General features: G+C 45.5%; 1 protein-coding gene across 2 annotated transcripts in view; it reads right to left on the bottom strand.

Annotated features, from left to right (window-relative positions):
* Window positions 1-24,114, bottom strand: part of LOXHD1 (lipoxygenase homology PLAT domains 1) — a 198,858-nt gene that overhangs the window by 33,196 nt on the left and 141,548 nt on the right. Inside the window, exons 32-34 of one of the 2 annotated variants that reach the window (XM_065889869.1) lie at window positions 8,153-8,361; window positions 7,104-7,289; window positions 4,207-4,334 (exon numbers count right to left, since the gene is read on the bottom strand). In XM_065889869.1, the coding sequence (XP_065745941.1) occupies window positions 4,207-4,334; window positions 7,104-7,289; window positions 8,153-8,361 (523 nt within the window). The remainder of the gene's footprint in view (window positions 1-4,206; window positions 4,335-7,103; window positions 7,290-8,152; window positions 8,362-24,114) is intronic. The other variant, XM_065889870.1, reaches the window with a different exon arrangement.

Below are 24,114 nucleotides of genomic sequence, written 5' to 3'. Positions count from 1 at the left end.
GCCATCTAGCCCATGTTCCATCCCACAGCAACTGGGGGCAGCTCTGTCCCTCTAAGGACAGCACTGGCCAACCCTTAATAAGTCGGCCCCAGCTCTGCCCCAAGAGCCAATTGTTTAATTGTCAACAGTTTGGCCAACCTCGGTGCCTCTACTGTCTCCCCTCCCCAGGCCCTTGCAGTAGCCACCAGACCTCTGTTCTCCAGGCCCGAAGTGCTCATCAGCACAATGTTAGAGACTAAGTTTGCATTGTTTGAAGCCACTAGGTTTGTAGTAAATTTTTATCGTAACCTCGGGAAACTAATACAGACCCAAGTGGCAAGAATGTGCACTTCGGGACTGTAGGGGGCGCAGATGAGAGACCCAGCACAGAGAGAACTCCAGGCATTGGTGAGTAGCAGCAGGACTGCCTCAGCGGTGGTGTAGGTGTCCACAGGTGCTGATGTGACAGAGGGGTAAAAGGCAGAGCCCACAGGCCCTGGCTCCTCTGAACCGGGCTCCTCAGGGATCAATAAGATCATTGAACTTGCTGCCCAGCCGGGAGCTGCATCAACGCGTCTGCATCCATATCTCATGAGCATCCTTGCCCTGGTCTGAGAGTAGATCAAAGTTAAAGAAATCTCAAACAGGTTCAAAATCTCTACCATCCTCAAATGCCATGATCAGGCCCAGCACATGTTCGAATCTTCCAGTGTCCTTTAAAAGGGCAGCCTCTGAGTTGAAGATGATGTGTCAAGAGGGGTCACCCAGCAGTGGGTGCTAGGACTTTCCAACTGCCTGATCTTTCAAAGGCACCCGTCCCTGGAACTCAGCCCGCTTGCCTCTTCTCTCAGACTACCACCATTCCCACTCAGCCCTGAGACCTCCCTCCAAGCCTGACCAACTCCAGGAGCCTCCCCACCAGCTCCCCTGCCCATGAAGTCCCCAAAGATGGGCCCTTTCCATTCTCAGAGCTTTATCACTGACCAGGCAGTGTGAGATCTAAGTGAGAAAGATATGAAGGAAAGACTCAAAACTTACAAGCTATTACAAGCTAAGCCCAGGCCACCGTCACTAGTGGCTCCCAAATGCCTCCTGAAGTGGCAACTGGAAAGCCATCTGGGCTCTGCCCTCCGTTTGCGTTCTCTTGAGCTGAGTCTCTTTTCGTCTTCTTTGCACTAAGGGTTAGTGGAAGCCAGGGGGCCATCCAGAAGGGCAAAGCCAACAGAACTCTGAGAATCTGGTTTGCTTCCAGACCAAAGAATTTCCCAGTTCATGGTGTCTCCACTGGGTCTAGGAATGATTCCTTACAGGCGCTTACTTCCCTCTAGAGAAAAACCACATCTATTTGCCTAAAAATAGCCCCTACATCCATTAGAAACTAATTGCCTCAAGTTCCACTGTTAGACAGTCATTCCTTGGGTTTAAGCATTACCTTTTGAGGGCATCACTTTTTTGAATGCCACATGCATTCACAACCATCTCACTGTGAATTAATTTACCAGAACAGTTTTCCCCAAAGTGGCAAGATGACAAGTTGGGAACTTTAGCTGGGGAGTGGGGTTGAGGGAATTGCTATCAAATTTGGCCTCTGGGTATAGCATTTTACAACAGGGGCACTGCAGCAGGCAAACCTACACAATGCTTTCTGTGCGACACATGCACGTTTCTGCCTCCATCCTGGTCACACGCCATTTCTTGGGAAAGGCTCCCTTGCACAACACTAAACTGTGTGCACGACACAAGCCCAGTGGGCCTTACAATCCAAGTCCCGGAGTCAAGATGCTGACCCCTATAATGAGGATTCCAAGACACAGGCCGAACTTCGGGCCACTTGCAAATGCAATGAAGCAAAATATGTCTTGGGTAAGAGCCCTGAGCTTGCCCTCCAGAATAATTAAGAAATGATGGCTCTCTCCAAAGAATAAATCTTAATTTGGAAAACCAAAATTCTTTAACAAGGTGCCTCGAAGCATTTACAATATGGTATAACTTTCAAGCAACATTTTTGGAATTTAGATACTACCAGAAAGGAGGTATCTATCTTTCCTACCAGCAACTGTGTCTGCGTGTGTTTATAAAATAAGGTGGAATGTAGGCGTGGGATAGTTAATCCGAGAAATTCCAGGAATCTGGAGGCGGGGTGGAGATTAGGGTCAAAGTATAGCGGTAAATATTGTGAGAGATTGAAGATACAAACAGACACTGGCTAGACCAGAGATGATAACAGAACTCTGACCCACCACCTCTGCAGCAGCAGCCATCCCAGGCAGCCAGACTGCCGCCTCACCAGCAGCGGGCCCATGATGGTCAGCATGCGGGGAGTGACTGCCAGCTTCCCTGATTTGCCCCCTCTCCCAACTCAAGACAATCAGAGAAACCCAGATACGTTCCCCAATTCAATCACATAAGATGCCCGATTCTAGGTAGCTCCCCTTCAGCTTCGCCATGGCCCCAGTAATGCTACACTCTGAAGCTTTGCCAGAGTCCTGACAGCCTTAGCCTCTGCCAAACAAAGTGATGGTGGCTCACACCCTTGCTAGAGCAAGCGCTAAAGAAATAGCCTCTGTTCTCACTCGGCCTTCGTTTATTTCCACAATTTCAGGAGTTCGAACCTCAGCTCGCCTGCTTACTACCTGAGTGACCTTGAGGAGTTACTTCACCTTTCTGTGTCTCAGGCACCTTATTGGTTGTGAGTTAATATATCTTTAAAAAGCACTTACAAGGGCGCCTGGCAGGGAGCAGGTGCTCATTGAATGTTAGCCATTGTTACAATCGTCATCAGGGGAGAATTGGTCAGGGGAGAATTCCAGGAGGAAACAGGAGTTGCATAATGAGAGTGTAGAAGTGCTAAGAGAAGACAGGCAAAAACTGTTCTCATCAGACCCCCGGGCACGAGCTGCGTGAGATGAGCCGAGCTCCCGCTCTCGTGAACGGCTCTGTCCGTGGGAAGAAACTTGTTCCTGGCTCCCAAGAGCTTCAGCATCGTCCTCACCATCCTCACCACCGCCGCCATCCAGAAGTACTTACTGAGGCCTGCTACATGCAAGGCCAGAGTCAGGAGCTGTGAGGACTCAGAAAGGAGGCTTCTCTGGATCCTGCCCTCCAGCCTGGGGAGGCAGCAGTGTGGCCTCAGGAGTGAGTGGCTGTGGATGGGTTTTAGAAATCCTAGGCTTGGGCTCTGAGTCTCTCCCCTCTGATGCTTAAGATATCAGGGGTCAGGGATGGTTTAGGGGACGATGGCTGAACATAGAAAACCAAACAAAACCCAGGACCAAGCTGAGGATTTGCTGGAAGGCGCAGACAGGAATCACTACAAGAGGTTCACCTTTATTGCCATTACTAATAACTATTTTAAGAGGCAGTAGAACCTAATGCTTAAGACTGGGGCCACCTGGGTGCCGTGCCCAGTGCCATAGCTTACTGGCTCTGGGACCTTGAGCAACATGACTTGACCCTGCTGTGCCTCAGTTTTCCTACCTATAGAATGGGGATGATAATAACAGTCCTCATAGAGTTGTAGGGAGGACTAGGTATATCAATACATTCAAAGGGCTTAGAAAAATGTCCAGCACAAAATAAGCCCACTTCAGTGTCCATGCTGTTGCTGTGGTTCCCTCAGATGTTAAGCTTTGTGAGTTTGAGCATCTTCTCTTCCCGGTTGTACCGTTTCTCCAATGTCTGAGACAGTGTCTGACATAGGTGTTCAATTGTTTTTGAATATTTTTAAAATTATTTTACGCTATTTGTAATCATTTTGAACTTGCAGGCAAGTTGCAAAATAGAACAGGGTTTCTGTGTTCCCTTCACCCAGCTTCCCCTGATGTGAACAGGTTACATTACTACCATACAAAGAATGAAAGCAGGAGATACACAATGATACAACGCTATCAGCTAACACAGACCTTACAGTAAACATCTTTGAGTGACAGAAGGAAGGAAGGAAAGGCGGAAGGTAGGAAGGAAGGAGTGCTATGGGCTGAGGTGATCAAGGAAGGCTTCCTGGAGGAGGTGGATTTGAGCTAGCCCTTGAAACAGAAGGATCTTGAGACAGAGAGAGTGGATGAAGAGCATTCCAGGAGGGAGAAATCACACAGAGGCATGGAGGCCCCAGGGCATGAGGGGAGAGTGAGGGGAGCAGTCTATTTAAAGGCAGGATGGGGCTGGATGGTGGAGGATTGGGTGTGTGGAGGGGCAAAGGGGCAAGGGGCACGGGCCACCTCCAGATACCTGGCCTTCTTTTTGTCCAGCTGCACTTCCTCTGTGCTGCCGTTGGTGCCGTAGAGGGTCATAAAGATGTTGGAGTCGGTGCCACCACCAACCACATCACCCGTCCACACCGTCATTTCATAGAGCACCTGCCACGAGAGGGATGTGGGTCCTGGGCATTGGTCTCAACCGTTAACCCCACGGATTTGCCTCACTCTCACTGGGGCAAGACAACACGCCCTCCAAGCTCCATGGCTCTGAAAAGAGATCTCCCCCTAATCAACTGTAAATGTCTGGAGAGCAAGAGCTAGGCCTTGTTACTGTCTGTGTCCCTGGCTGTGTCCAGTTCAGTGCTGGAGAGGAGCTCAGTTTCCGATAGAGAACACGTGCGCACTAGGAATACGACCAAAAGCCCCAGCGTTAACTGATTTCTTTGTCAGTCGAATCCCAACCTAAGTCTGTTCATCCCAGCAGCGTGTGTTGGCCAGACAGTGGCTTTTGGAGCCATGCAGGGCGCCATTTGAGTCCCAGATCCGTCCCGTGCTAGCTGTTGACCTGGACAGAGGCCCCACCTTCTCCAGCCTCTGCTTCCTCCCCCATAAAATAGGGATAAGCCCTTTGTAGAGCTGCGAGAGCTACAGACACTTCGCCTTGGGGATGGTTCTGGGGGACCCCCTCCTTCCTGCTGCAGCCAGCACACACCCTGCACATCGGTGAGTGGGAAGCGCACCCAGTCTGATGGTTCAGGGACTTCTGCCTCCATTCACTTGTGAAGTGGGACAGCCGCCTATTGTACGTGGTTTTCACTTTAGATTGGAATTTTGCCCTTTTGCCTGAGGTTTGCTCCAAAGAGGACGTTTTCCCTTTGTCTCTGCTGGAGGCGGAGCCTACTCCTCCGAGGACGGTGGTGCCCTCACCGAGGCCCCTGCCTTGGTTCTTCCTCCAAGAGGCAGCCTCGTGTCAAGAGGGGCCATCTTCACCCCTGACCTGGAAGGTTCTCTGGTCCTGGCTTCTTACTCCACGCCTCTCACCAGGTGCCCAAGGACTAGCAATTAGGTCTCGAAGGTTCTGGAGAGGCTTGTACACATGGCCAAGGATGTGCCAGGCTGAGCATCTCCTCTGCACATACCTGTACCCGGCCCTTCCCTTCCCCAGTGGCTGCTGTCACTCGTGCAGGCGCTAGGTCCCCATCACCCAGGTGCTTTCGGACTCATAACCCAAGTTATTCATGGCAGTGATGTGCCTTTTCAAGCAGCATCTAGAATCTTCACCATGCTACTGCAAGGTTCGAAGTAGTATTTCAGGCCTGGCCAGGAGGACATGTTTGCCAAGGGAGTCATTGAAGAGCACCTTGCTTTACCAGGAAAATCCTCTTAGACCACCTAACAAGGGCATTTGTGATGGGCACGGAGCTATCAGAAATGAAAGCAGAAGCCTGACACTATTTTGCTCTAATCCAGCAGACATAGAAACAGAATGATCAAAGTGAGTGCTTGGTGGCCCCATGGAGACTGTCCCTTTAAGGTTGATCTCTCCAGACTCCTGTGTTCTCTGTGTCCATCTTTCTCTCCTTTATGCAGACACATCTCTTTTTATGTCATAGGTGTGTTTCCAGAAAGAGACACAGAAACAGGGCTTTTGTAATTCCAGTCTGATATCAGATGTCCTGGGGAGGTGGCCAGTCCAAAGAGCCCTACAATTCTTTGTAAAGTGACAAACGTGTGTTCTTTTGTAACATGAATAACTGGGGTGTAGGTCTGGATTTCCACAGACTAAAGAGCTCAGAGGGAGATGCAGCTGTACCGAGTGGGGTGTGCGTATGCGCTGGGAGTGGCACACACACACATGCCCACGTGCATGCTGGGAATTGGGTCAGGACGGAGGTCCCTGGATGAATTGTGTGCTCTCCTGCACTGACTGTCTGGCCACAGATGGAGATGGGTGAGCAAGGGAGGGGGGTATCGATGCCGTAGAAAGTTCTGCTCTCTGGCTGTCAAGCAGGGGATGGGCAGGCATCCACACTCCTGCCTGGCAAGAGTTTTTTAGAGCCCATAATTCAGCCCTTCGTTCTGTTTCCATATACTATATAGGCAGGGCATGCTCAGGCCCAGAGCGATTTCTCCTTACCTTTGTGTGACGGCTTCTGACCTAAATCTAGTAGCGCATTGGTTTGGATTCAGGAATAGAGATGAGGGTTGGGACCTTCCGTTTACCCCACAGCTTTTCAGAGAGAAAGGGAACCTGCAGGGTCATGTGACACAGAGGCCTCTGCGCCACCAGCTGGCCACGTTTCCTTGGGCCCCAGCACCCAGGCATCCTGTTTCCTGCCTGACACCGACCTGTGACTTTATACAACTTGTCCCAGGTCATTTGGCTAGTTAGAGGTGGAGATGGGACAGGAGCTTAGAGCACCTGCCTTCCAGCTTTTTCCCCTTAAGGGGTCTTGTGCAGACAGCACTCACTACACTATGAGACCCAGAGGCTCACAGTCTCCCAAATGCCCTCTGTCCTCATGACTGGCCTACTGGTGTTGTTGCGGCATCCTTTGGAGAATAATGACTCTGCATGTCTGTGTAGAGCATGCAAAGCTTTTCTGGACTGTTCATGGTGTCATTAGTTCTCATCAAGATCTTACATGGAACAGGATGGAAAGCATTATTTCCATGTGCTGTATGAGAAAACCAAGGCCTGGAGAGGCCAGATGACTTGTGCAAGGTCACAGAGCTGCAGACAAGAAGAGACTTGATTCTCTTGGCTCCTAGCAAAGTGGGTCTGGCTGCTATATAGGGCTGCAGCCCCTGCCAGTGCCTGAGGGAGGAGTCTGCTGCTTCTCTCACTTCCATTTCCCCTGCTGCTCGCCCACCTCAGCCTGCACTGCCCTTAGCCACACAATGCACACACACAGGTGCCCTCTATACCTTCACCCCGATGTTCACCACCATGGCATCCAGGAGGTCAAAGACACGGGAGGTGACTCCATCTCCTCGGTCCTTGGCGAGCCAGCAATTACAGCGCAACGTGTACTTGGTGCCCTGGGTGGGCACAGCCAAGCATAGCTCCTCCACCAGCCAGCAGCTCTCGGGGGAGGCCCCATCGTGGCCCAGCTAGGAGGGGACACACAGGGTCCATGAGGACAGGGCACAACTGGGAAAGAAGCCCTCCCTGCTCAGGGTCCGCTTCCCCACTCTTCTGCCTCCTCCCTCAGCGTTGCCTTCCAATGTGCTTCGCACTCACTGACCAGAGTCCCTCCCGTGAAGGTGGAGAGATTTTGCAGATGTAATTAAAGTCTCTAATCAGGTGACTTTGAATTAATCAAAAGATTATTCTAGGTGGGCCTGACCTCATTAGGTGAGCCCTTTAAAAGAGGGTCTAGATGTCAGAGATGGAAGAAGTCAGAGAGATTTGAAGCAGAAGAGATCTTCTCTGAATGGCTTTGAAGAAACAAACTGCCTTATTTTGGAGAGGGTCACGTGGCAGGGAATGCAGGCAGCCTCTGGCCTTGGTCCTACAACTACAAGGAAACAGATTCCTCCAACAGCCATTGAGCTTGGGACAGGACCCGAAGTCTCAGATGAGACCCCAGCCGTGGCAGCAACTTGATTTCAGCCCAGTGAGACCTTGAGAAGAGGGCCCCGCTAACTCACACCTGGACTTCTGACTCAGGACACTGTGAGATAATACATTTGTGTGGCCTTAAGTTATTAAGTTTGTAGTAATTTGTTACACAGCGATAAAAAACGAATACACAGGCATCCCCATTGGGTGGGTGGAAAACGGACCTGGAGGGGCAGGTGATGCAACCAAGGTCACCCAGCTAGTTGATGGCAGGAGCCAGGAGCTCCTTCTCTGCTGCCTGCTCTGAGTGGGGTTCAGGTTGGGCCCATTCACCCTCCCACCTGTGTACTGGTCAGTTCCTTCCTTCCTTCCCTAGGGGTGATCACCATCCCGAGGCCCTAGGGCCCAGCACCTCTATTTTCTTGATAACGCCCACATCCAAGCCTGCAACATAGAACTCCTCCACTGAGCCGCAGCTGAAGCCCTTCTTCCCTCGGGGATAGTCCAGCCAGATGCGGTTACTGCGCTCGTCATCCTCTCCGATGAGGAAGATGAAGGCCCTGCTGTCGGTGGCTGCGTCCTTCTGCTTCCCCGTGGTGACTGACACATAGTAGGGAATAACTGCAAGAGATCATGGGAGCCCAGCCTCATCACGGGCCACGTGGACCAGGGTAGGCTCGGACACTTGGAAATGACCTCTGGAGGCACTGATCTCAGCTCCCTGCCTCTGAGACAAAGTACAACAGAGCTTTTCAGACTGGCAAGTATCTACCCTCCAAGGACTGAGGGAGCTAGTAACTCCCAAGAGAAGATCAAAGAGAGCATCGTTGCCACATCTAAAAGCCCTGTTGACCAATTATCTTAGTTGCACATAGCACTCCCATGTGAAGTGGGGTGAGAACGATAATGGCTAGCCAAGTACAGGGTTTAGATGCCTGAAAAGCTTATCGCAGCAAAACTGAGGTTGGCAAAAGCAAGGTCTCACGGAAAGTAGGAATTTAGGGAAGATAATAAAATAGCATTTATATATGTAACCTGGTAAATGAAAGTTCGAGAAGGAACTCATTTCCAAAACAATCCAGATTAAACAGCATAAAAACTTGCTCAGGTAGTATGGCGTAGAGTTCTAGTTGCCCAGCCAGTTTCCATTCTCCTTGTAGCTAGGGGTGGTCATGATATATAAAATGTTGGGAAATTTCTTTTAAAGGGTCTGACTCAACTGGGAGGAGCACCTTTTTGCCCCTTACCCTTCCATTCATTCTGCTTGGAATGTGGATGTGGTGTCTGGAGCTCCAGCTCCAAGTCATCTTGGAACCATGGGCAACCTTTAGGATGGAAGCCACTTGTAAGATTGCCAGAGTGGTCAGGTTGAAAGAGCCTAGGTCCCTGAATTCACGGGGGCTGCTATATCATTCTCAACTGCTTCTCTTTGAATTTTTATGTGTAAGAAAAGAAAAATTCCTTGTTCATTTAAGCCACTATCTTTAGGTCTCTTGTTACTTGCAGTTACTAACTGAAACAGGTTGGAAAACCTTCTCCTGGCTCATCTTCCTCAACAGCTAGGGAGACACTGCCCTGGGGTAGTAGATGTTAGGTTATGCAATCTGTAGCCCTTTGAAAAATTGCAGACTAGACCTTCCTGGCTGGAATTACCTGCATTGATTTCTGCCCATGGCTGCATTTCATCTTTACAAGGAGAGCCCCACTGGCCTTTCCACAGTTGATCATCGTGCTTAATTAAGGAGAAGCACTTTCTTGTGGGTCCTGTCTAGGAAGGTAGAGTATAAAAAGATTGGCTCTCTGCCCAATCCTATCCCACAGACCCTCCATGTGGTCTTCTGGAGAAAAATATAGTGGTTGACATGCTCTTATATCTAAGAGAACTGAGCAGAAAAGCAGTGGATTTAAATGTCCAACAGAAAAATATACAACTGCCTTATCTCAAAAATCTGGTTGGAAAAAATGAACTTCTCAGGGGATTACAATATTGTTTTAAGAAGCAGGAAAAAAACTGAAGCTAAAAGAGTGACTTGTCCAAGGCCACACGTTTTCTTGTCAGAGTCAGAAATGGAACTTAAATCTCCAAAAAACCAGCTCAGGACTTCTTCTTCCCACCCACCTCCCCCACCACTGCTCATGCCTAAAATTTGCATGGCTGAGTCCTAAACAACATACAAGGAATTCTCATTGCTGCTCTTGATATCTGTCTCATGAGAATTGTCCTAGGCTCTCTGGGCTGAAACTATTTCTTGGCAGTCTGGGTGAGGGCAGAGTTTAGGATGATACCTTCCTGGTGGTAGATCAGCAAATTAAGGATATCATCATCCTAACTTCTCTTAGCCTTTGTTTCCCCATCTGTAAAGGAGGCTAATTGCTGCCCTCTGTAAACAGAAGTAATAAACAAAAACGTCAATCAACTAGAGTCTGGAGACCAGAAGGGGGAGCTCTCACTCCCTATGATGATGGCAGGGTCCAACAGGAACAAGAGACTTCACTTCTTTCCTGGCAACAACTCAGTCAGTGAAAAGTCCTGGACTCTGTTTACTACAACTCTCCCAACTGCCTTTTCCAAGAGTTCTCCTCCCTTGCTCTGTGGGGACTTGCAGGTAGCTTGCCAGGGTTGCAGACTCCGAATTGCAATTCTCTGCTGATCCCAAAAAACCCATTTTGCTAGAGAAATAACTGGCAGTCTATTTGTTTTAGGTCAACATTTTGGTGGGCCCGTACAGGGATCCAGAGAAGAGCCCCGACAGGTCTGGGGCTGGTGAGCAAACAGGTGAGATACCCACAATTGAGCCCATTGTGCCCACTGCTTTTCTTGTCAACCCTGGAGTTTGAAGGTATGTCTTTCTCCTGGATCTGAGCTCATACTCTCTTTGCATTTGAAGCTTTCCAGGCTTTATCTGGGATCTATTTTAAGGTTTTGTCCTTTCTGGTTAAGGCCTTGTTCTGTATATGAGCACTCATTTGCCACCTTGGTCAGATTTTGAGATCAGACTCTTTCAACTGAAACTGGTTAGGTTTCAGCGTGTTCCCTTTGGAACGGGGGCTGTTTCATTGCAACTGTGCTGTTTCAACCTTTGACTCATTCCTTTGGAGTAGGGGTTGTTCTATGAGAAGTGGGCTGAGAAGCATTTGGCCTGGCTCCTCTAGGACCAACCTGTTCCCTTAGAACTTGCTAGTGTTAGGCCTGCAGTTCCTTTGCAAGCTGTTTGAGATATTTGAACTGTTTAAGCTATTGAACTGAGTTGTTTAAAATGTAAGATGGTTGAGTTTTTTAATCTTTTTAAAAATTATTCTTTTACTCTATAGAAAAACCTCTGAGAAATAGGATCCCAGTTATCTAAATATTTTGAGGGCACCCCTACAGGGAATCTGGTCAATTTTATGTGTAAAAACCTCAGTTCTTCCTCATACACATTTCTAACTAAATGGATCTACCTGACCGAAGGCAATTTAGAATATCAATGGCCAAATGGAACTTCTGAAATCCCCAAACTGAATTTATTTAAAACCAAATTGGAATACAATAGTGCTAAAATTTCTAGAACTGAATGGAATGTGTATTTAGACTGGTACTTTGAGGCTTCCAAACATTACCATAAGCCTAAAATTGCCTCTCTGCAAGTGAGCCTTTAGTAAGTAGCAGTATAGATGGGTCTTGTTGTTTTTAATCCAGTCAGCCACCCTATGTCTCTTGATTGGTGCATTTAATCCATTGACATTTAAAATGATTATCGATAGCTATGTCATTTTGTTACTTGTTTCCTGTTTTTTTGTAGTTCTTTTCTTCTTCTTTTTAGTTTCTTCCCTTTCAGTTTGATGATTTGCTTGTGTTCCTTTCTCTCTAGTTTTTTGTGTATCTATTGTACGTTTCTGATTTGTGGTTATCTTGAGGTTTGTATATGTTGACCCATAACTATATCTACTTTGTTTTAAACTGGTAGTCTTTTAAGTTCAAATACTGCCTAAAAGATCTACATTTTTTTTACTCCCCTCCCCCATGTTTTGTGTTTTTGATGTCATATTTTATATCTTCATGTCTATCTTTTAGCTATTATAGTCATAGAATTTATTTGCCTTTACTAGTGGGATTTTTCCTTTCCTAGAAGTTCTTACTTCTTGTTGCAGCTTTGTTATTTTTAAACATCATTATTGGACTATAATTGCTCTACAATGGTGTGATAGTTTCTACTTTATAATAAAGTGAATCAGCTATACATACACATATATCTCCATACCTCCTCCCTCTTGGGTCTCCTTCCCATGTCTCCCTCCTACCCTCCCTAACCCACCCCTCTAGGTGGTCACAAAGCACTGAGCTCATCTCCCTGTGCTATGTGGCTACTTCCCACTAGCTATCTATTTTACATTTGGTAGTGTATGTATGTCCATGCCACTCTCTCACTTCGTCCCAGCTTACCCTTCTCCCTCCTCATGTCCTCAGGTCCATTACCTACGTCTGCGTCTTTATTCCTGTCCGGCCCATAGGTTCTTCAGAACGTTTTTTTTTTTTAGATTCCAAAAATATGTGTTAGCATATAGTATTTGTTTTTCTCTTTCTGACTTACTTCACTGTGTATGACAGACTCTAGGTCCATCCACCTCACTACAAATACCTCAGTTTCGTTTCTTTTTATGGCTGAGTAATATTCCATTGTACACAGGTGCCACATCTTCTTTGCCCATTCATCTGTCAATGAACACTTAGGTTGCTTCCATGTCCTGGCTTTTGTAAATAGAGCTGCTATGAGCATTGTGGTACATGACTCGTTTTGAATTATGATTTTCTCAGGGTATGTGCCCAGTAGTGGGATTGCTGGGTCGTATGGTAATTCTATTTGTAGTTTTCTAAGGAACCTCATACTGTTCTCCATAGTGGCTCTATCAATTTACATTCCCACCAACAATGCAAGAGGGTTCCCTTTTCTCCACACCCTCTCCAGCATTTACTGTTTGTAGATTTTCTGATGATGCCCATTCTAACTGTGAGGTGATACCTCATTGTAGTTTTGATTTGCATTTCTCTAATAATTAGTGATGTTGAGCAGCTTTTCATGTGCTTCTTGGTCATCTGTATGTCTTCTTTGGAGAAATGTCTATTTAGGTCTTCTGCCCATTTTTGGGTTGGGTTGTTTGTTTCTTTAATATTGAGCTGCATGAGCTGTTTATATATTTTGGAGATTAATCCTTTGTCTGCTGATTCATGTGCAAATATTTTCTCACACTCTGAGGGCTGTCTTTTTGTCTTGTTTATGGTTTCCCTTGCTGTGCAAAAGCTTTGAACTTTCATTAGGTCCCATTTGTTTATTTTTGTTTTTATTTCCATTACTCTAGGAGGTGGGTCAAAAAATATCTTGCTGTGATTTATGTCAAAGAGTGTTCTTTCTATGTTTTCCTCTAAGAGTTTTATAGTGTCCAGCCTTACATTTAGGTCTTGAATCCATTTTGAGTTTATTTTTGTGTATGATATTAGAGAGTGTTGTAATTTCATTCTTTTATATGTAACTTTCCAGTTTTCCCAGCACCACTTATTGAAGAGACTGTCTTTTCTCCATTGTATATCCTTGCCTCCTTTGTCATAGATTAGTTGACCATAGGTGTGTGGGTTTATCTCTGGGCTTTCTATCTTGTTCCATTGATCTATGTTTCTGTTTTTGTGCCAGTACCATATTGTCTTGATTACTGTAGCTTTGTAGTATAGTCTGAAGTCAGGGAGTCTGATTCCTCCAGTTCCGCTTTTTTCCCTCAAGACTGCTTTGGCAATTCGGGGTCGTTTGTGTCTCTATACAAATTTTAAGATGATTTGTTCTAGTTCTGTAAAAAATGCCATTGGTAATTTGATAGGGATTGCATTGAATCTGTAGATTGCTTTGGGTAGTATAGTCATTTTCACAATATTGATTCTCCCATTCCACGAACATGGTATATCTCTCCATCTGTTGGTATCATCTTTAATTTCTTTCATCACTGTCTTATAGTTTTCTGCATACAGGTTTTTGTTTCCCTAGGTAGGTTTATTCCTAGGTATTTCATTCTTTTTGTTGCAATGGTAAATGGGAGTATTTCCATAATTTCTCTTTCAGATTTTTTGTCATTAGTGTATAGGAATGCAAGAGATTTCTGTGCATTAATTTTCTATCCTGCAACTTTATCAAATTCATTGATGAGCTCTAGTAGTTTTCTGGTGACATTTTTAGGATTCTCTATGTATAATATCATGTCAATTGAAAACAGTGACAGTTTCACTTCTTCTTTCCCAATTTGTATTCCTTTTATTTCTTTTTCTTCTCTGAGTGCCATGGCTAGGACTTCCAAAACTATGTTGAATAGTAGTGGTGAGAGTGGACATCCTTGTCTTCCTCCTGATCTTAGAGGAAATGCTTTCAGTTTTTCACCATTGAGAATGATGTTTTCTGTAGGGTTGTTGTATGTGGCCTTTATTATGTTGAGGTAGGTTCCCTCTATGCACACTTTCTGGAGAGTTTTTATCATAAATGCGTGTTGAATTTTGTCAAAAGCTTTTTCTGCATCTATTGAGATGATCATATGGTTTTTATTCTTCAATTTGTTAATATGGTGTATCACATTGATTGATTTGTGTATATTGAAGAATCCTTGCATCCCTGGGATAAATCCCACTTGGTCATGGTGTATGATCCTTTTAATGTGTTGTTGGATTCTGTTTGCCAGTATTTGGTTGAGGAATTTTGCATCTATATTCATCAGTGATATTGGTCTGTAATTTTCTTTTTTTGTCATATCTTTGTCTAGTTTTGGTATCAGGGTGATGGTGGCCTGATAGAATGAGTTTGGGAGTATTCCTTCCTCTGCAATTTTTTGGAAGAGTTTGAGAAGGATAGGTTTTAGCTCTTGTCTAAATGTTTGATAGAATTCACCTGTGAAGCCATCTGGTCCTGGACTTTTGTTTGTTGGAAGATTTTTAATCACAGTTTCAATTTGATTTTTGTTATTTGTCTGTTCATACTTTCTATTTCTTCCTGGTTCAGTCTTGGAAGGTTATACCATTCTAAGAATTTGTCCATTTCTTCCAGGTTGTCCATTTTATTGGCATAGAGTTGCTTGTGGTAGTCTCTTAGGATGCTTTGTATTTCTGCAGTGTCTGTTGTAACTTCTCCTTTTTCATTTCTAATTTTATTGATTTGAGTCCTCTCCCTCTTTTTCTTGATGAGTCTGGCTAATGGTTTATCAATTTTGTTTATCTTCTCAAAGAACCAGCTTTTAGTTTTATTGATCTTTGCTACTGTTTTCTTTGTTTCTGTTTCATTTATTTCTGCTCGGATCTTTTTTTTTTTTTTTTTTTTTTTTTTGCGGTACGCGGGCCTCTCACTGTTGTGGCCTCTCCCGTTGCGGAGCACAGGCTCCGGATGTGCAGGCTCAGCGGCCATGGCTCACAGGCCTAGATGCTCCACGGCATGTGGGATCTTCCCAGACCGGGACATGAATCCATGTCCCCTACATCGGCAGGCGGACTCTCAACCACTGCGCCACCAGGGAAGCCCCCCTCTGCTCTGATCTTTATGATTTCTTTCCTTCTGCTAACTTTGGGTTTTGTTTGTTCTTCTTTCTCTGTTCCTTTAGGTGTAACATTAGATTGTTTATGAGACTTTTCTTGTTTCTTGAGGTAGGCTTGTATAGCTATAAACTTCCCTCTTAGAACTGCTTTTGCTGCATCCCATAGGTTTTGGATCATCATGTTTTCATTGTCATTTGTCTCTAGGTATTTTTTGATTTCCTCTTTGATTTCGTCAGTGATCTCTTGGTTATTTAGTAACGTACTGTTTAGCCTCCATGTGTTTGTGTTTTTTACGTTTCTTTCCCTGTAATTGATTTCTAATCTCATAGCATTGTGGTCGGAAAAGATGCTTGTTATGATTTCAATTTTCTTAAATTTACTGAGGTTTGTTTTGTGACCCAAGGTGTGATTTATCCTGGAGAATGTTCCGTGTGCACTTGAGAAGAAAGTGTCATCTGCTCCTTTTGGATGGAATGTCCTATAAATATCAGTTAAATCTATCTGGTCTATTGCGTCATTTAAACTTGTGTCTCCTTATTAATTTTCTGTTTGGATGATCTGTCCATTGGTGTAAGTGAGGTGTTAATGTCTCCCACTATTATTGTGTTACTGCTGATTTCCTCTTTTAGAGATGTTAGCAGTTGCTTTATGTATTGAGGTGCCCCTATGTTGGGTGCATGTATATTTATAATTGCTATATCTTCTTCTTGGATTGATCCCTTGATCATTACATAGTGTCCTTCCTTGTCTGTTGTAACATTCTTTATTTTAAAGTCTATTTTATCTGATATGAGTATAGCTACTCCAGCTTTCTTTTGATTTCCATATGCATGGAATATCTTTTTCCATCCCCTCACTTTCAGTCTGTATGTGTCCCTAGATCTGAAGTGGGTCTCTTGGAGACAGCATATATACAGGTCTTGTTTGGTATTTTGTTTATACAGCCAGTCTATGTCTTTTGGTTGGAGCATTTACATTTTTTTAAACATCTTTACTGGAGTATAATTGCTTTACAATGGTGTGTTACTTTTTTCTGTATAACAAAGTGAATCAGTTATACATATACATATGTTCCCATATCTCTTCCCTCTTGTGTCTCCCTCCCACCCACCCTGCCTATCCCACCCCTCTAGGTGGTCACAAAGCACTGAGCTGATCTCCCTGTGCTATGCAGCTGCTTCCCACTAGCTATCTATTTTACATTTGGTAGTGCATATATGTCCATGCTACTCTCTCACTTTGTCCCAGCTTACCCTTCCCCCTCTGCATGTCCTCAAATCCATTCTCTAGTAGGTCTGCATCTTTATTCCTGTCTTGCCCCTAGGTTCTTCATGACCATTTTTTCTTTTTTCTTTTTAGATTCCATATGTATGTGTTAGCATACGGTATTTGTTTTTCTCTTTCTGACTTACTTCACTGTGTATGACAGACTCTAGGTCCATCCACCTCACTACAAATAACTCAATTTCATTTCTTTTTATGGCTGAGTAATATTCCATTGTATATATGTGCCACATCTTCTTTATCCATTCATCTGTTGATGGACACTTGAGGAGGTGGACTTTGGGAGCAATGATATATTTTTTTTTCCCTTTTTCTCTTTTTGTGAATGTGTGTGCTTCTGTATGTAATTTTGTCTGTATAGCTTTGCTTTTACCATTTGTCCTAGGGTTCTGTCTGTCCGTTTTTTAAATTTTTTTCCTAGTATAGTTTTTAGCACTTCTTATCATTGGTGGATTTGTTTTTTGGTTTGTTTGCTCTCTTCTTTCGTTCTTTTTTATTACTTTAATATTTTTTTAATAATTATTTTTTAAAATTATTTTATCTTTTTCATTCTTTCTTTTTTTCTCCCTTTAATTCTGAGCTGTGTGGATGACAGGCTTTTGGTGCTCCACCCAGGCATGAGGGCTGTGCCTCTGAGGTGGGAGAACCAAGTTCAGGACATTGGTCCACCAGAGGCCTCCCAGCTCCACGTTTGATAACTACCTTAAATGTAAATGGAGGGCAGGTCCACGTCTGGTGGTATATTTTGGGGTGTCTGTGACCTTATGATTTTAGGCAGCCTCTCTGCTAATGGGTGGGGTGTGTTCATGTCTTGCTAGTTGTTTGGTATAGGGTGTCTAGCACTGTAGCTTGCTGGTCGTTGAGTGGAGCTGGGTGTTAGCATTGAGATGGAGATCTCTGGAAGAGCTTTCACTGTTTGATATTACATGGAGCTGGGAGGTCTCTGGTGGACCAATGTCCTGAACTCAGCTCTCCCACCTCAGAGGCACAGGCCTGACACCCAGCTAGAGCACCAAGACCCTGCCAGCCACATGGTTCAGAAGAAAAGGGAGAAAAAAGAAAGAAAGAAAAATAAAATAAAAAAATTATTAAAAATTAAATAATTAAAAAGTAATAAAGAGGGGCTTCCCTGGTGGCGCAGTGGTTGAGAGTCCGCCTGCCGATGCAGGGGACACAGGTTTGTGCCCCGGTCCAGGAAGATCCCACATGCCACGGAGCGGCTGCGCCCGTGAGCCATGGCCGCTGAGCCTGCGCGTCCGGGGCCTGTGCTCTGCAACGGGAGAGGCCACAACAGTGACAGGCCCGCGTACGGCAAAAAAAAAAAACAAAAAAACAAAAAAAAAAGTAATAAAGAAAGAAAGAAGATCCACCAATGATAACAAGTGCTAAAAACTATACTGAAAAAAAAAAAAGGACAGACAGAGCCCTAGGACAAATCGTAAAAGCAAAGCTATTCAGACAAATTCACACAAAGAAACATACACATACACACTCACAAAAAGAGAAAAAGGAAAAAGATATATATGTCTATATATATAAAAAAGGAAGAGAGCAACCAAATCAATAAACAAATCTTCCAATGATGATAAATTCTAAATACTAAACTAAGATAAACATAAAACCAGAAACAAATTATTTGCAGAAAGCAAACCCCAAGTCTACAGTTGCTCCCAGAGTCCATCACTTCAATTTTGGGATGATTCGTTGTCTATTCAGTTATTCCAGAGATGCAGGGTACATCAAGTTGATTGTGGAGATTTAATCCTCTGCTCCTGAGGCTGCTGGGAGAGATTTCCCTTTCTCTTTGTTCGCACAGCTCCCAGGGTTCAGCTTTGGATTTGGCCCCGCCTTTGCGTGTGTGTAGGTCGCCTGAGGGTGTCTGTTCTTCGCTCAGACAGGACGGGGTTAAAGTAGCAGCTGATTAGGGGGCTCTGGCTCACTCAGGCCAGGGGAAGGGAGGGGCACGGAATGCGGAGCATGCCTGCTGCGGCAGAGGCCAGGGTGACATTGCAACAGCCTGAGGCGCGCCGTGTGTTCTCCCAGGGAAGTTGTCCCTGGATCACAGGACCCTGGCAGTGGTGGGCTGCACGGGCTCCCAGGAGTGGAGGTGTGGAGAGTGACCCGTGCTTGCACACAGGCTTCTTGGTGGCTGCAGCAGCAGCCTTAGCATTTCATGCCCGTCTCTGGGGTCTGCGCTGATAGCCGCGGCTCGGGCTAGTCTCTGGAGCTCGTTTAGGCGGTGCTCTGAATCCCCTCTCCTCACGCACCAGGAAACAATGGTCTCTTGCCTCTTCAGCAGCTGCAGACTTTTCCCGGACTCCCTCCCGGCTAGCTGTGGCACACTAGACCGTTCAGGCTGTGTTCACGCAGCCAACCCCAGTCCTCTCCCTGGGATCTGATCTCTGAAGTCCGAGCCTCAGCTCCCAGCCCCCGCCCGCCCTGGCGGGTGAGCAGACAAGCCTCTCGGGCTGGTGAGCGCTGGTCGGCCCTGATCCTCTGTGCGGGAATCTCTCCGCTTTGCCCTCTGCACCCCTGTTGCTGCTCTCTTCTCTGTGGCTCCGAAAATTCCCCCCCGCCTTCCACCCCCCATCCCCCGTCTATGCCAGTGAAGGGGCTTCCTAGTGCGTGGAAACTTTTCCCCCTTCACAGCTCCCTCCCTAAGGTGCAGGTCCTGTTCCTATTCTTTTGTCTCTGTTTTTTCTTTTGCCCTACCCAGGTACGTGGGGAGTTTCTGGCCTTTTGGGAGGTCTGAGGTCTTCTGCCAGCGTTCAGTAGGTGTTCTATAGGAGTTGTTCCTCATATAGATGTATCTCTGATGTATTTGTGGGGAGGAAGGTGATCTCCACGTCTTACTCCTCCGCCATCTTGAAGTCTCCGCAGCCTTTTCTTTTCCACTTAGAGAAGACCCTTTAACATTTCTTTTAGGGCCGGTTTAGTATTTATGAACTTTTAATTTTTGTTTGTCTGAGAAGTTCTTTATCTCTCCAGCAAGAATGATAATCTTGCTTGGTAGAGTGTCCTATGTTGTAGGTTTTTCCCTTTCAGCATTTCAAAGATACCATGCCACTCCCTTCTGGTCTACAAAGCGTCTGCAGAAAAATCAGCTGATAGCCTTATGGGCGTTCTTTTGTGACTCTTTTTTTCCCCAGTGTCTGGTCCTTTTTTTTTTTTTAATTAAAGTATAGTTGATTTACAATATGTGACTCTGTTTTTCTCTGGCTGCCTTTAGAATTCTCTCTTTGCCTTTAACTTTTGCCATTGTAATTACATGCCTTGCTGTGGGTCTCTTTGGGTTCATCTTGTTTGGGACTTTCAGGGTTTCCTGTATCTGGATATCTGTTGCATTTCTCAGGTTCGGTAAGTTTTCAGCCATACTTTCATTAAATACATCTTTGACCTTTTTCTCTCCCTTCTCCTGGGATCCTTACAATGCGCGTGTTAATGTGCTTCATGTTCTCTCAGAGGTCCCTGAAACTCTTCTCATTTTTTAAAATTTGATTTTCTTTTTGCTGTTTTCATTGGATGATTTCCATTATTCTATCTTCCATATCACTTATGCATTCTTCTGTATCACCTAGTCTGCTGTTAATTCCTTCTAGTGTGTTTTTCATTTCAGTTATTGTACTCTTCAGCTCTAATTGGTTCTTTTTTTATATTTTCTAGTTCCTTGTTAAAATTCTCAGTGTTCATCCATTTTTTCCCCTTAGTTCAGTTAGCATTCTTATTTCTAATGCTTTGAACTCTTCATCTGGTAAATTATTTACCTCTGTTTTATTAGTTGTTTTTTCAGAGTTTCTGTCTTGTTCTTTCATTTCAAACACATTCCTCTGTCTTCACATTTTGCTTAACTTTCTCTGTCTCTATGAAATTGGGTAAAACAGTTACCTATCCCAGTCTTGAAGGGGTGTCCTTGTGTGGGAGGAGTCCTATGCAGTCTGTGTGTGCCCAATGGCTTTGGTGAGAGAGCTGGATCTGAAGTCAGCACAAGTCATGTCTTCCCTGGGGTGTACGGGCAGCTATCACCTTGGTGGGAAGTGGGGCTGGAGATGGAGAGGCTAGAGCCAGAGCCGGTTATGAGCCAGGGCTTCTGCTATGCTCAGTGGCCAACACCACCCTCTTGGGGTTGGGGTCAGGTCCCAGGGTGCCGAGGCAGAAGTCCTGAGGGTCAGGTCCAAACTGGTTCCGTTCCTTCTAAGTGGGTTCTCCCCCCTCCCAGCATTAGCACCTTTGTCCAAGAGGGGAGTAGTGTTGGAGCAAGAGAGGTCAGAGTGGGCACCCAGGGTGGGCCGGGGCATGCACTGGCTGGTCCTGGTACGTCGGTCAGAGCTCCACTGTGCTCTTGATCTACCATCTCTGTGAGTGCCAGTAATGGCCACGCTCACCCTATTCAGATGAAGTGCCAGGTCCAAGCTGGCTCTGTCCCCCACAAAATTGCATACTCTCCTTGGCAATGCCAGCCTTCACCCTAGTGGAGCTGCACTGGAGCTAGAGGGGTGGAGTGGGTGCTCGATGTGGGAAACAGGCTGGAGTCCTGGGAAGTGTCAATCTGCTTCCTCTGCCTTGTTCCTGGGAGTAAGCAAGCCTATGTGCAGAGTCTAGGTTTCTTACAGCCTCCTGTTAGTCCCACTGGTTTTCAAGCCAGTTAAGGGAAGTTGTCTCCTTGGTGTCAGACCCCAGGGCAGGGGTGTCCAGTATGTGACTTGAACTGCTCACTCCCCAAGTGTAATCATCCCCTCCTCTTCTGTGTTCCCTCCTAGGGCACAGGTCCTGACCTGATCGATTCCCTTCCCTCTTCCACGTGGATCTTTCTTTACAGCCTTGGTTGATGTGTCTTTCTGCTAGCCTCCAGTCTATTTTCAGTGAGAACTGCTCCACATGTAGATGTTTTTTGTCTGTTTGTTTGTTTGTTTTTGCGGTATGCAGGCCTCTCACTGCTGTGGCCTCTCCCGCTGTGGAGCACAGGCTCTGGACGCGCAGCCCCAGCGTCCATGGCTCACTGGCGCAGCCGCTCCGCGGCATGTGGGATCTTCCCGGACCGGGGCACGAACCCGCGTCCCCTGCATCGGCAGGCGGACTCTCAACCACTGCGCCACCAGGGAAGCCCCTGTAGATGTATTTTTGATGTGTTTATGGTGGGAGTTGAGCTTGGTCTCCTCCTACTCCACCATCTTGATCTCCTCCCTCCTAAATCCTTAATTTCTTATATTCCCAGGAATAAAGCTGAACTTTGAGCCATAGTCAAAGATTTTCCCAAAGTAACCAATGATCCTTACAGATTTGAGGAGGAATTTAATATAGTCATTCAAACTCATCAACCTGGTTTCTCTGACGTATCAGCTAGTGGTGATATTCAGTTCAGTGAATATGCTTGGTGGTGAAGGCCAGGCCCAGCACTGAATGAAAACTGTTAATTGGGGCTTTTCTGGTGGCACAGTGGTTAAGAACCGCCTGCTAATGCAGGGGACACGGGTTCGATCCCTGGTCCAGGAAGATCCTGCATGTGGCAGAGCAATTTAAGTCTGTGTGCCACGACTACTGAGCCTGCGCTCTAGAGCCCACTAGCCACAACTACTGAAGCCCGCATGCCTAGAGCCCATGCTTCACTGCAATGAGAAGACCACGCACTGCACCAAAGAGTAGCCCCCGCTCGCTGCAACTAGAGAAAGCCCACGTGCAGCAACAAAGACCCAACGCAGCCAAAAATAGAAAAATAAATAAATAAATTTATTAAAAAAGAAAACCGTTAATTGGGAAAATCCTGAAAGGTGTCTAGACTCACAACTGGGAAGCCATCCTGCTATTTCACTATAGAAATACCTTGAGGACACTGCAAGTTCAGCTTCAGACCACTGCCATACGGCAAATATTGCAATAAAGTGAGTCACATAAATTTTTTGGTTTCCCAGTGGATATAAATGTTATGCTTATGCTAGACTGTAATCTATTAAGTGTGCAATAGCATTATATCTATAAAAACGACATACCTTAATTTAAAAATACTTTATCGCCAAAAAATGCTAACCACCATCTGAGCCTTCAGTGAGTCATAACCTTTTAGCTGGTGGAGGATCTTGCTTCGGTGTTGGTGGCTGCTGACTGGTCAGGGTGGTGGTGCTGAAGGCTGGGGCAGCTGGGGCAATTTCTTAAAATAAGACCACAGTGGGGCTTCCCTGGTGGCGCAGTGGTTGAGAGTCCGCCTGCCGATGCAGGGGACGCGGGTTCATGCCCCGGTCCGGGAAGATCCCACATGCCGCGGAGCGGCTGGGCCCGTGAGCCATGGCCGCTGAGCCTGTGCGTCCGGAGCCTGTGTTCCGCAACGGGAGAGGCGGCAATGGTGAGAGGCCCGCGTACCGCAAAAAAAAAAAAAAAAGAAAAGAAAAGAAAAGAAAAATAAGACCACAGTGAAATTGGCCTCATCGATTGACTCTTCCTTTCATGAACAATTTCTCTGTAGTGTGCAATGCTCTCTGATAGCACTTTACCCACACTAGAACTTCTTTCAAAATTGGAGTCAGTTTTCGCAAACCCTGTTACTGCTTTATCAGCTAAGTTTAAGTAATATTCTGAATCTTATATTGTCATTTCAACAGTCTTCACAGCATCTTCACCAGGAGTAGATTCCTTTTCAAGAAACCACCTTCTTTGCTCATCCATAAGAAGCAACTTCACATCTGCTAAAGTTTTATCATTAGATTGCAGCAATTCAGTCACATTTTCAGGTTCCACCTCTAGCTCTCTTGCTATTTCCACCACACCTGCAGTTACTTCCTCCACTGAAGTCTTGAACCCCTCCAAGTCATCCATGAGGGCTGGAGGCAACTTCTTTCAAACTCCTGCTAATGCTGGTATTTTGACCTCTTCTCATGAATCACAGATATTTTCAGTGGCATCCAGAATGGTGAATTCTTTCCAGAGGCTTTCAATTCACTTTGCCCAGATCTAATAAAGGAATCACTATCTATGCCAGCTATAGCCTTATAAAATGTATTTATTAAAGAAGAAGACTTGAAAGTCAAAATGACTCCTTGATCCATGGGCTGCAGAATGGATGTTGTGTTAGCAGACATGAAAACAACATTAATCTCACTGTACATCTCCATCAGAGCTCTTGGGTGACCAGGTGCATTGTCAATAAGTAGTAATATTTTGAAAAGAATCTTTTTTTGTTTTTTTTTTCCTGAGCAGTATGTCTCAACAGTGGGCTTAAAATATTCAGTAAATTATGCTGTAAAGTGATGTGCTGTCATCCAGGCTTTGTTGTTCCATTTATAGAGCATAGACAAAGTAGATTGAACATAATGCTTAAGGGCCCTAGGATTTTTAGAATGGTGAATGAGAATTGGCTTCAAATTAAAATCACTGGCTGCATTAGCCCCTAACAAGAGAGTCAGCTGTTCTTTAAAGCTTTGAAGCCAGGTATTGACTTCTCTCTAGCTATAAAAGGCCTAGATGACATCTTCTTCCAATATAAGGCTGTTTTGCCAACATTGAAAATCTGTTGTTTAGTGTAGCTGCCTTCATTACCTTAGCTAGATCTCCTGGACAACTTGCTG

The sequence above is a fragment of the Phocoena phocoena genome, chromosome 13, assembly GCF_963924675.1.
Source record: "Phocoena phocoena chromosome 13, mPhoPho1.1, whole genome shotgun sequence".
NCBI classification, from domain to species: domain Eukaryota; kingdom Metazoa; phylum Chordata; class Mammalia; order Artiodactyla; family Phocoenidae; genus Phocoena; species Phocoena phocoena.
The sequence above is the reverse complement of the archived record's forward strand: the minus strand, read 5'-3'. Positions and strand labels throughout refer to the sequence as shown.